Genomic DNA, 12,742 nt, shown 5'->3' with positions numbered 1-12,742 from the left:
ATCAGGCAAAAGAAGAAGAAGGCAAAAGGTCTTTCGCTCCCAAAAAATCCTCATTCTAAGCGAGTTCGCCAGGCGAGGCACGCACTTGCAGCTGCCCAAAACTTGTGAGTTTTTATCTTTTTTGTTCCGATTGTTGAGTGCCTGTGTGAACTTAGGCTTATACAATTTATATGTATATTTTTATACCCGTCACTCGTAAAAGGGTATATGACATTCCTTGAAAGGTGTGTAACACGCAGAAGGAAGCGTTTCCGACCATATAAAGTATATTGATTCTTGATCATAACTCAAGTTATCTTAATTGGATTTTGAAGTGGCATACCTCTAAATCTTTCTGTCAAAATTCTCTAAAAATCTGCACATTTTTAAAAAATTCTTAATTTTTTTTTCAATTTTATCATTTTGTTTCCCAATTTCTACCGATATTCCAGAAAATGTCGAAATTTCTCGGTTGCACTTCCACTAGCTGAGTAACGGGTATCTGATAGTCGGGGAACTCGACTATAGCATTATATATTCTTTTTTTTTTTGGGGAGCAGGATGACACTTTATCATGTCTGTGACGGTGACCGGGATGGCCAAAATCGGAACCCAGGCAGCCCGGAGCACACAAATTGAAATGTGCCTGTGTCAGTCAGATTAAATGAGGCAAAACGCAGCCGCAGGCCCAGCAGGATGTATTTGTAGGTGGCCCGAAGCCTACAAGTATGGCCGTAAATCCAAAAGTCGCTTACCCGCAACTCATGGCCTATTAGGTCGAACAAGTATGAAGTCTCGGTTTTGAACTTTTCCTTTTGGGCTTCCCAATTTCACTTTCTTTCCGTGGTATTGTATTTGACTTTTGTGTGTGTGTGTCTGTCCTTGACAAATATTTAGCCAAAGTGATTTTTGACAGCATCATAATAAAGGCTGCCGAGCGCCCAAGGAATACTTCATGCTTCGTTTGAGCCTAATTTTCGATTGACCCGACATCAAGGCCCATGCGGCGTATGCGCAATTTGGTAGCAAAACAAGCCCAAGTGCCGCCAATTGAATTGGAATGGCGGAAAATTTGAGCAATGCTCTAGCGTCAAATTCTGGTTAGCGTTTTAACGCATCTAAATGTCATTCGATTATATTTTATTTTCCTGCTCCCCAAAGCATATAAAGTTGGTATCAAATAAACGGCGGGCAACAAAGGTTGCGACACGTTACAATTTTGGTACTCTAAATTTACACTCTATACTGTGATGTGTAATATGGAAACAATGAAAAGTGAAATATTCAATTGGTGTCTAGAAATTAACGTAGTCTAGCTCCCGCTGCAGGCGCAGAGTCAGCCGAAGCTTCTTCAGCTCACTGTCGTATTTTGCCTGACAACGATCCACATTGACGGGATGGGGAAGCGGTAGTCGCAAGCGGTACAAACATGTGCCCAAATCCAATTCCTTTTCCTGCAAGCTGAGCGACATCTTGTCCGCAGTCATTTCCTCGTCCGGCAGGGAAACCTCCACAATGAGGTCCTCGCAGCTCGCCGAGGATCCAGTGCGATTGCCCATCTAATATATATATTTCGCATGTTACTAATCCGTGCTATTTAAAGTGGGAACTGTTAGACCTGCAAGAAGACATCCTCGGTGCCCACGGCCTGGCGATAGGTCATCGTATACTCGGGAGTCTTCCGGGTTTCCAGTATATCGTTGTCTTCCTTCTCCTGGCGATCCTGCCATTCCTCCAGACTCTCAGGCTGCTTTTTCTCTTCCTCCACCAAGGGCGTGCACAAAGGATTGGGCTTCTTTTTCTTCTTAGCCTTGGTGGCGTCTTCCGTTTTGGGACGTCCAATGCCACCAGGATCTAAGCAAGGAGTTTAGGTTTAGCTGAGACCCATCTAATAGCAACCCATTTTATTTACTCAGCTTGTGGACGACCATGGACTCCTCCTCATCCTCACTGCTGCTGTAGTCAATGCCGCCTCTTCGCTGATTGGGATTCAGGAGGTCCTGCAGCATCTTCAGCTGTTCGGGATGTTCAAAGATCGACATTTTGATCGACACTTTATTGATAATCAATGGCTCTTTCACACTTTTGCACAAGTTATAAACAATTTTTTAGCCTTAGCTTTTCGACAGGTTGAGCAGCACTCGACCGAATGGGGAAAATCGACAACTCCGTTTGTTAGCTAAGCTTTACAACTATTTTCCAGGCTACTATATTGATATATTAGGTATTTCACGGGGAGAAAAATGTAAGGGCTTCTTACCATTAAGGCAAAACAACTCAGGACAGTGCCATGTTATTTTTTATTTGTTTTCCGAGTGTATTAACCTTCCTCATTTTGTTTATTTAGTTGCCCAGGCAACGTGATTTGAAATTTCCTGGCAACGTGGAACATTCGAGAGCTGTTCGTTTCCAAACAAGCAGAAAATGAACAATGGTTATAGGGTCCCCAGTTGCCCTATTCAACAACAGTTTGCCACCGTTAGCGACATTTCACTTTCAACTGGCCGGCGAAACTATGGGACCCACTTTAGGCATTTCAATTAAAAACTTGGGCGGCCCATTTAGTGGCAAACTTTTTTCGAGGCAGCCAACTGTGCTCGAACAAAAATATTTCACTTGTCAAAAACAATTGTTTTGTGAATTATAAATTGTGTAATTATTGTTCCAGGCTTGACCTTTCCTCCTGGTCATGGCCAGCACAAATTATGAACAGCGAAACAGGACAGAAATTTGCATTTTTCACGCGCGCCCCTCGAGTGGCGCAGGGAAACGCTAATTTGACTTTCAGGCAAATCGTAGGGTGGTCGACACGAAAACGTGGCCAAGTTAACAACACGATTCTGGCCAACAGCGTGGCCCTTTCACAATGGCCCAGACCGCAGCGGGGCACCCAGTTTGGCATTCGACAAAAAGGATTCTCGCCTGTGGGCTGCTTCTGTGCCGGGTACGTGTTTAATTTGTTTAACACGAGCTGTCGGCGAAAGTGTAGTGTCCTCATTCTAAAGGATTTTGCTCCTTGTTCTGGTTCAATGGCGACCACTTGACAGTTCTGGCCGGGCTTAAGCCGACCACGGTCCACCGACCATGGCTTTGTCATTTGCAGCTTGGGTAAACGTGGCACCAACCCGGCTTGCAAGGATGTTGGCTCAAAAAAGGATATGAAATGTATCCAGAACACTCTTAAGCTGCTTTTGTGGCAATCGCAGCACAAAACGTCTAAGCTGAGATTATTTATACAAATATATATTTTTTTAAATTGCAGCTTACGTTGTTATCAACTTTATTGTTTATCATATGAATATTTTTAATATTTACTAAATCAAAATTACATTAGACGGTATTATAACATATTTTTAACATATTTGAAGAGAGAATACAAGTTATACACTTTATTCCGTTAAATATTCAATTGTTTTATTATTTTTATGGCATTTCAGTAGTATACATTCCTAAATTTTATTTTTAAATATTTAGTTGACTTTCCTCCCAATGCAATGAAATTTTAAAGTATATACATACGCATCCGCATCCCATTCTGATGAGTCTACTTTCACTCATCGGCAGAGGAAAAGCCACTGAAATCTGTTTCCCCAAAAGCAGGGCAAACATCACGTAACAGAACTTTCACCTTGGGCTGGCAATGCAATCCAGCTATCACTGTCAACAGAGGGCATTCGTTCGCATTGGAATGCATCCCAGGATATGGGATATATGCCCGATCCCCAGCTGACGTCACGCATCCAGACAATGAACACGAACCCATGGTGTAATTGTATTCCGCTTGTCGCACACATTTCAATGAACTGCAGATGGAAGGATACAAGAAAACAAAAAAACCCCGAGCCACCAAAAAAAGGCCACGCAAATTTGTGTTGACTGAATACACAAGAACGACTGTCCCCGGAAAAAAGAGCGAACCCCTGAACCCACCCGGTTTTCCCCTTATAGCCCTAAGCCCAAGGCCATTGCCAAATAGATTTCTGTTTCAGTCGCATATGTAGGGTGTTGGTGGGGGGAAGGGCGGGGAAATGGGAAAGTAGGGACAGCAGCTGCAGCGAGGCTAAAAGTGAAAGCGTTTTCCGCATTGTGTTGGCAGCTGGGACGTGTCCTGCCCCCCATTCCGCCCCCTCCTAAGGAATGTGATTTGTGTGCGGCTCCTCGCTTCTCTTCGCCCGACTCTTGTCTGCTGTTTTTCAGCAAGATATTATTATATTTTGGTTGTAACATAAAATGTAATTAAGAAGGCATTAAGTAGCGTGCATAAATCATTGAGCCACATGTGTGTGGATGGGCCTCCACCTGGCTGGCCTGCGAAAATGGGAAACTGGCTGTTGTTGCGTAAGAGTTGGCCAGCTGGTGGGAGCAGCTAGCTGGTAGTTGAAACTTGGGCCAAGTTCCCGCCATAGATCTGGGTCTACTGATTGCACTGGCTGCTTTTTCTGTTCAGGCGACATACTGGCGCACAAATTTTTCGCGATTTATTTATACATTTTTTGCTCGTTTAATTTTGGGAGGCAAAGCTGAAAGATTTTTGGAAATGCACTTGGAATATGATTTCTAGGAGAGGTTTTATTTTATTTTTATATAATTTTTTATCTAATTATAATTTCTTAAATATAAGAATTGAAGCAGAAATATCGTTGAAATATAGCTATAAAAGTAAGGACTTGTTTATATTCGCCCTTTAACTAATGCAGTATGAATCTTATTCTTAAATTGATGTGACAAATAAGGCCAAAATAAAGAAAAATATGTGTGCATTATATTATATTATAATATAATATTATATGTAGGCCAAAAATAAATACCCTAAACAGCTTGTTTACATAAGACGTTTTGCCCGTGTATTTCTAAAATGAATGCGCCTAGCTGAGCAATTCGCACAGAAAAAAGAACACGGCCACGAGGCCAAAATGGAAAAACAGGATGAACAGGATGTGCAGTCAAGCGAGTGAGGAGCAGTATAAAAATAAAACTAGCAGCGCTTCCCTCTCACTCGCACACGGCACACAGTGCGGCTGAGCAATGCCAGCAAGCAAACAATGAAAACATAAGCCAAAAAGGCGCGCAACTTTAAACGACTGCGGCTTTAAGGCCGCTGGCCCACGAAATGGCTAAGAAAAAAGTAAATAAATAGGGAATCAGCACAAAAACGTTAAGCCCAAATTCCGGCAGGACTGAAACTAGACCAGATGCAGGATTGCGGCCGATTAGAGTCAGCTGCCGAGATTTGAGTCAGAGGAAAAGCGCGGCGGGAAAATCACTCATGAGAGCGGTGAGCGAAGAATGAAAAAACAAAAGTGGAGTTCGGGAGAGTGCAGCAGCTTTTAGCCGTTTGTTTGTAAACAAAGTGAAAGCTTTTCTCTCAGCTGTTCGCGGAAAGAATCACAGTGGATCAAGTCACGTATTCAGATTGGAAAATTTACAGAGAATATAAGGAAATTATTCCAATGGCGAAGAAATTCTACTTTTATGATTGCTACTTCTATAATTGTTTTGTATTTAATTTTGAAACAAAAAATTCAGTTAAATATCATTGAGGGTACAACCACTTGTATTTATAATGCACACAAATAACAAATGAAAACAAATGTTTAGACATTTTAAATGGCAACTATGCATTTGCTTGCAAGAGCGCGATTAACATGATTTGTTATAACATTAACCATTAACCACTTGTGGTTTTAAATTCATCATTTATCATATATATCCTAATTATCCAGTCGCATGGCAAACGAAAGTGAAACCACAAACGAGTAGCTCAGAAATAGAGCGTATCGTCCAGTAGCAGCATTATAAAATGACTTCTCATTAAATAGTTATCAAATAGCCTGCCATTAAAACTCGACCACACCCAAGTTATTAATGCAATTATCTAATGTGCCAATCAAATTAAATTTAACTTAATGCAAATGAGCGCTGCCAGTGAACGAAACCGAAACTGAAAATGGAATGCTTATAGTTTTCCATGCGACATTTCGTGCTGAGAGTGAACTAATTTCCGAAACAAATCCAAGTCAGATAAAGCCGCACACGTAACTGTTATAGACCTGATCGGAATATCGAAAATCTGCTGACGGCCTTATCAAAATGCAGAGCAGTTAATGAGAGCTTTCTTTTCAGCCAGGCTTTTAAACCCTATCAGTTGTTCCACTAACGAATAACAAATTATAATTATTGCTTGCGTAGGCATTGATTTATGCAATCAGTTAGAAGAAATGTTATCATTATAATTGGTTTAATATAATAAAAAAATGATGGTTTACTATCCATCATAACCATTGTATATGCGCAAAAATCCATAGAAATAGATTATGCAATGCAGTTAATTAGGCAAAGGTATCGTGTATATCTCATAGAATGATTAGCATCGTAAATATGACAAGAAGAGAAAGTAATATATATTTAATGTTTAATTTCGTGAATATCACTAACCTTTTTTCTGGCAGTCCTTCGTCGCTGCTCCGAGGTCTTCCTGTGCCACTTGCGCCGTTCTGCCTCGCTGGCAAAGAGATTCTCGACGCTACTGCTGCTGCTGGGGTCCTCATCCTCTCCAGATGAACTGGATGCACTGGCTTCCATTCTGCCAGACTCGGCATCCCTTTGCCTAAGCTTCCTGTACTTGCCAGAGTCCCCAGAAGAGCTGCTGAGGAATCGCTCCCGGAACGATTTGATTATTCCGGAACTAATGGTGCCAATGCTGCCGCGTCCATGAACTCCGGCCGCGGAGGCACCTCGTCCGGCATAGCTGCTCCTCCGTTTGTTTCTGGGCTTCTTGACTGACTCCGGCGGAGAGTCGAGGTTCTGAAGAGCTGCATTCATATCAAGCCAGCCGGCGGCACTCATTTTGCTTGGCTACTCCCAATAATGTCTTCTAATCGCGATGATGCAATGATTGTCGTCACGGATTCCAAACTCTGGCTCGCATGTCAGGGAGTCGCTTTCTGGTCCCCTGGGTTTCTAACCTTTCGCTGCTCCAGTGGTGTCTCAGTTGGCTTCACTCCAATTAACAATTATGAGTGTCTGCTGCCCGAAAAGAAAGCAATTTCAAGTTTGAAAAATTAGAAGAGGCAAAATTTACATGCTTTCATTTAATCAGGAACCCCATACCCCATTGAATGTGCACATCTTATGCAGATTAGTTTTCATTTTTCGGCATGGATTGTTGAGTTTTGCATAAGAGAGTAATTGCAAGTGAATGATTGTCTGTTGTGTTTGGGCAAACCGAGAAAATTGCACTTCGAATGGTTGAAGAACATGAAAGGAAGTTATAGGGAGTGCCTCGGTGATTGTTAAACTGGAATTCAACCATTTGCATGCGTGCTGTTACAGATCTTAAGTGAAATTCACGTTGAACGAGTGAAGCTTCCAAAATTCAATCACTGATAGCCAAACATGCATTTGTTTATGAAGTAAATGTTATTATTATGCAAGGAAGTCAGTGCTTGAATTCAGCTCTTCCCTTATCAATTATATGTCAGTTAACTTTGAAAGCAGCAGTTTATCCTTTTCACTTCACTTGGCAGAAAATACATTTTCCATTCTGGCTGTGGCATTCATTTGGCCATCTGTCCAATGACATTAATCGATTGAATGCCAATTAAACGATTCATATTTCAAAAGGAACGACGGCGTGCACTCGTTACATTATCAAATCACACAATAAAATGATTTGATGCTGAACACTTTTAATGAATTTCCACTTAATTGGGTCAACTGCAGTAGCCAGCAGCCAGCCGAGTTCAGTTGAAACACATTTAAAGTAATTTAAATTATACTCTGGTAATGCAAAAGCTAAAATTACTCGATTTTCTTTTTTGTTAAATCATGCAGTGGCAAATGAACATGAAAATGCGAATAACAGTTGGATTTCCCTCTCTCTTTCGCTGAGCAAGTGAAAAGCCGTCGGAAAGATGAAAGGGTTCGGGTGATGAAAAACTAAAATGAAATACCACGAATTGTAGTATCATAAAGATCAGAAATATATAAAGCAAATCTCTCTTTCGCCCACTTAATTTTTAAGCCCATATTTGCCGATCTGTAAGGATGTTTGTGTTGGCTGTGGGGAGTGATCTCTTGTTTCCACTTCCACTTCATGAGTGTCTGTGGGCCATTAGAAAATATTTGCCAGAAGTGCACTGGAAATAATTTCTGAACAGGTCACTTATGTTAATTATGTCCAGGGAAAAGCTTCTCAAATTGTTTCTGCTAACCTAAAGTGCTGTAAAACTATTACAAAAAACGATTGAATGAACTGAACTGATTGAATGGACGATTAATTGACCTATTATATAAGTATAATGGGTCATTCTACCTATCTTATTGCTTTATTGAAACTTTGTAAGACTAACGGTTATTACTCGTTTATCTGCGTTAAATGCCCAAATCAATTCCCCATTGATTCCAATTTCCACGGTGTATTGACGTTACGTGCATAATAAACAAACGTTAAACAGACGATGTCGGCGACAGCAGGAAAGAGGAAGAACCAAGAACTCCCAACGCACACACTCCATCACAAAGAAAAAAAGAATGAAAAATTTAACTTAGCCAAAGCAAACTGTCACATTAGCATATTGAGAACCCGGGTTAGCCAGCTCTCTTTGCTCAGACTTGGCCAACTCTGTACACTGCCCGAAGGAATCGATCTAAAACAGAAATAGTGACCTTACACAGAGAAATTTTAATCCAAATTAAGGAAAACGTACCTGTACTCGTTACCTTTTTCTAAGCTAGTTCTAAGAAAAATATATTTATATTATATTCAAGTGTTAAATTTGTAATACCTGTGTTTTAGGAAACCACAAATAACGAAAAATTTAAACGAAAGGTAATTTACATTGTTAAATAACGAAACGCTAGTTCATAAAAGTAAAGTATGAATATTGCCCTACTAATCAATTAGTAATATTTCATCAAGTCCCATTTATTCGTGACTCCAAAGAGGCATCTTACTATTTTTCCTGTGTAAGTTCTGCCGTCGCTCTGCGCCCTGCTCTGCCGGCGTCGCTGCCAACGCACGCTGCGCTGCGCATGCGCAACTTTCTTCGCCCCAGCGGCGCCGGCTGAGACGCCGACTGCGCTGCTTTGGGGCCTCGGCCAAATGGCTTAGTCGCTCCTCTGCGCCAGCACCTCGTATCAGTCGGCTTGCAGACTTTCGCGTGCGCGGTGGTGCGAACTAACCATACCATTCCATACCATACCATACCATACCATACCATACCATAGCGTGGCTTGCTGTATAAGCACCGCCTATTATAGCAAAAAGCAAACAAACAGATCGAGAAATTCGCTGGGATTAGGGCGCGACTTGTTGACAGTTTGCAGTCATGTGAAATGGTTCAATTAGTGCAACAACAATACGACAGAGAAGAAACCGTGTTTGATTTACATAATTAACAAGTGGAGTGTGAACGGGGCAGCGATTTCGAAAAATTCCCGGCTCAGAACGAGCAGAACGAGAATCGAAATATATTCCAGTAACGGCACAGATCGTCGGGACCGCTACGACGACCAAAAGGCTCATTAAGTTTACATGCATTGCATTGCATAACCAGCAGGCAGAAGAAGATGATGATGCTCCACTTACGTCACTGGCCACTGATGCTGGCCATGGCTTCCTGCCTGCTCCTCAAAGCGGCAACATCTGCGACACCAGCAACACCAGCAACACCGGCAACAACAGCAACATCATCTTTATCCTCCATACCGGGCAAATATCAGGCATTGGGTGCAGCCCACCATCAGGCAAAGAAGCTGAAAATCGGAGCCGTCAATGCTTCCTCCTTGGATGCCAATGGCAATGTCCATAAACCTGTACTCCGGCAAAATCCGATCAAGAATTGGTTCGGCGCCTTCAATCGCAATAATTCGCCGGCAGCTCAGAACCAAACGTCGCCGACATGTTCCTGCAGGTGAGTCGCTTGGCTTGAGCTCGTTCCCGTTTGTCCCCCACCAGAGATACAGATACAAAACTTACAAAGTTACGAAGATGCAACACGCACGGCGAGATACAAAAGCTGTCATGGCCATGATGACAACTTCCAGTTAGACGGCCGAAGAAGTGATAAACAACTCTGGCGTTGTCATTGTCACGACACCCAAATGGCACAAACAGTTAAAGTAACAGGTAGATTTTAGTGCCTGCGAGGAGGTCACGCAATCGGCGATGTGTTATTCCTGGCCACACTCCTTCAAAGTCATAGTTAGATGCCACTTAAGTTGCAAGTTCTCCTTTAACTATGGGAAAGCACAACCAAATGATCTTCACATGTCAGGAGGCTTTAAGGCTGAAACAAGAGGTCAACAGGTCACCTCAAATGGCACCTCTTCTATTAAAGGCAGATTTATCATGAGTTGATCCTTCACCCCATATATACAGCGCTATAAATCACGTTACCATTCAATTTATCAATACCAGCCACTGCCTTTAGAACCATTTTAGCCATCTAATGAGTAATAAACTGGGCAGAGGTGAAGCCTTAACCATTTTGAAGATTCAAAGTCCCGAAAGATTCGCCTACCCATTCGTTACCCGTTTCGAGATGCGAATTCCCCGGCTGTAGAATTGCACTCGGACTGCATTCTTGTGTGGCCATTAAGCAAATTGCATTACCAATCGGGAATTCAACTTTGGTATTTGGCATAAGCAAAGACCCTAGGGTATTAATCGAGTCGGCAGTAAAAATGAAAACAAAGGCAGCGGGTTCTTTAGGGACATAAAATGCAATTCTCAAGGTTCAAAATAGTTGAGGTCCAAAAAAGGGCACTCAAAGGATTCCTGTAACTCGAAGATACATAGCTCCCAACTAAATTCCCCCGATTTGTGCTTTTGTAAAATCTCCAAGAGCCATAAATTAAGCCTGAATAGATAGTCGCAACCGTTCTAATATTTGTTAATGAAGACCTAAACCCGTTTTATTTCTATATATAAATTTTACTTTTTTTGCATGTGAAAGAAGAAACGAAACCGATTTGCATACGATTTGATAACAGTGTGTGTTTATACCCCAGCGGAGACAGATGAGTACGGCAGATACTGTAAAAGGCGTATCTCCAATGCGTCATGTCGCATTAATGTCTGTGCGGGAGGCAGGGGAATGCCGTCGACGTTTCTTCGGCTTTTGGCCGTTTTGGCCTGTCTTGGCCGGCTCCTAAGTGGGTCGTTGTCGCACATTCTGCTTCTTTGTTTCGGGACGCCGCTCGACCAGGCCACCATTTTGGGGCAACGACACGATTAAACATACACAAAATCTGAATCCCAAATACTTGTTGCGGCCGGATCGATTGATTATGTGGCCGAAATAAATAAAAAGATATAAAGAAGAGAGATAACTTGTTGCGCTGGAAGATTTTTATTTTGACTGCAAGGCGGTGTTCTCTTGCTTACCACGGGTAATTAAAAACCTGTTTAATGTAACGCAGCTGGCAGCCATAAAATCTGCAAAAATCGCTCATTTATTTTATGTCCGTCTACGAGGCACTTTGACACTTTCTTTCTGCCGGGGTTGCTGAACTCTGAACTTGCGATCGGAGGAGAGATCGGTAGGCCCGTCACCCGTCACCCGTCACCCTTGACCCCATCCATTTTCCTCTTTTTGCGAAAGACATAGACATCGTAAATGCTGCCTAAGTAGATTTGCTAATGAGCTGTCTTGAAAATCGAACTCTGCTTAGAGAAGTTTAATTACGTTGAATTTGAGATGATAAAAACGCTTGCAATGCAAATTTCAATTGGAAACTGACTTTGCTTATTTACGTTGCACTATTCTTCATCCATCGACAGGTGCGGAGAGCGCAATGACGAGTCCAGGATTGTGGGCGGAACGACGACGGGCGTCAGCGAGTATCCATGGATGGCGCGGCTGAGCTACTTCAATAGGTTCTACTGTGGCGGCACACTGATCAACGATCGCTACGTGCTGACGGCGGCGCACTGCGTCAAGGGGTTCATGTGGTTCATGATCAAGGTGACCTTCGGGGAGCACGATCGTTGCAATGACAAGGAGCGCCCGGAAACGCGCTTCGTGCTCCGCGCCTTTAGCCAGAAGTTCAGCTTCTCGAACTTCGACAATGACATAGCCCTGCTGCGTCTGAACGATCGGGTGCCGATCACCAGTTTCATCCGGCCGATCTGCCTGCCACGGGTGGAACAGCGACAGGATCTATTCGTGGGCACAAAGGCTATTGCCACCGGCTGGGGAACCCTGAAGGAAGATGGAAAACCCTCGTGTCTGCTGCAGGAGGTTGAGGTTCCCGTTCTCGACAACGACGAATGCGTCGCCCAAACGAACTACACCCAGAAAATGATCACCAAGAACATGATGTGCTCGGGCTATCCGGGCGTGGGCGGTCGGGACAGTTGTCAGGGTGATTCTGGTGGTCCTCTGGTTCGTCTGCGTCCAGACGACAAGCGCTTCGAACAGATTGGAATTGTGTCCTGGGGTAATGGTTGTGCTAGACCCAATTATCCGGGGGTTTACACCCGAGTCACGAAATATCTGGACTGGATTGTGGAGAACTCGCGGGACGGTTGCTTCTGCGACGAGGATTACTAACATCAAGAGAGAGTGCTCAAAGAGGTGGTCATTCTTCGCCTTAGTCTGTAGTCAACACCGTAGTAGTTTAGGTCATATTTTGTACTTTTATACTAAAACAAGTGAATAAATATAAACAATGCAGTAGGTTAGAAATCCCTTAAAGAACGCGTCTCACTTATTGGTTTAGACAATGCAAAAAAAAACATTAAATATATATAAACATA

General features: G+C 42.7%; 3 protein-coding genes across 5 annotated transcripts in view; 1 reads left to right on the top strand and 2 right to left on the bottom strand.

The window, feature by feature from the left end:
* The window catches only part of LOC6545742 (venom dipeptidyl peptidase 4), a 71,115-nt gene that overhangs the window by 56,735 nt on the left and 1,638 nt on the right, over positions 1-12,742 (bottom strand). Inside the window, exon 2 of one of the 2 annotated variants that reach the window (XM_015158495.2) lies at positions 6,415-7,005. In XM_015158495.2, the coding sequence (XP_015013981.1) occupies positions 6,415-6,825 (411 nt within the window). In that variant the 5' untranslated portion in view covers positions 6,826-7,005. The remainder of the gene's footprint in view (positions 1-6,414; positions 7,006-12,742) is intronic. The other variant, XM_015158496.2, reaches the window with a different exon arrangement.
* LOC6545844 (protein PIH1D3) lies at positions 1,075-2,282 on the bottom strand. 2 transcript variants are annotated; one of them, XM_026978120.1, is made up of 4 exons: positions 2,240-2,282; positions 1,892-2,186; positions 1,598-1,833; positions 1,075-1,538 (listed from the first exon to the last, which is right to left on the bottom strand). In XM_026978120.1, exons 2-4 carry the CDS (start codon positions 2,019-2,021, stop codon positions 1,275-1,277), a joined length of 630 nt encoding a protein of 209 aa, XP_026833921.1. In that variant the 5' UTR covers positions 2,022-2,186; positions 2,240-2,282; the 3' UTR covers positions 1,075-1,274. The 2 variants fall into 2 exon arrangements, with proteins under 2 accessions (XP_026833921.1, XP_001972743.1); XM_001972707.3 differs by having other exon boundaries at positions 1,892-2,183; positions 2,240-2,256.
* Positions 9,097-12,675, top strand: LOC6545842 (trypsin-7). The gene is made up of 2 exons (XM_001972705.3): positions 9,097-9,893; positions 11,765-12,675. Exons 1-2 carry the CDS (start codon positions 9,550-9,552, stop codon positions 12,534-12,536), a joined length of 1,116 nt encoding a protein of 371 aa, XP_001972741.1. The 5' UTR covers positions 9,097-9,549; the 3' UTR covers positions 12,537-12,675.

This window comes from Drosophila erecta, unplaced genomic scaffold (genome assembly GCF_003286155.1).
Source record: "Drosophila erecta strain 14021-0224.00,06,07 unplaced genomic scaffold, DereRS2 tig00000021-arrow-pilon, whole genome shotgun sequence".
In the NCBI taxonomy this organism is placed as follows: Eukaryota; Metazoa; Arthropoda; class Insecta; order Diptera; family Drosophilidae; genus Drosophila; species Drosophila erecta.
The sequence above is the reverse complement of the archived record's forward strand: the minus strand, read 5'-3'. Positions and strand labels throughout refer to the sequence as shown.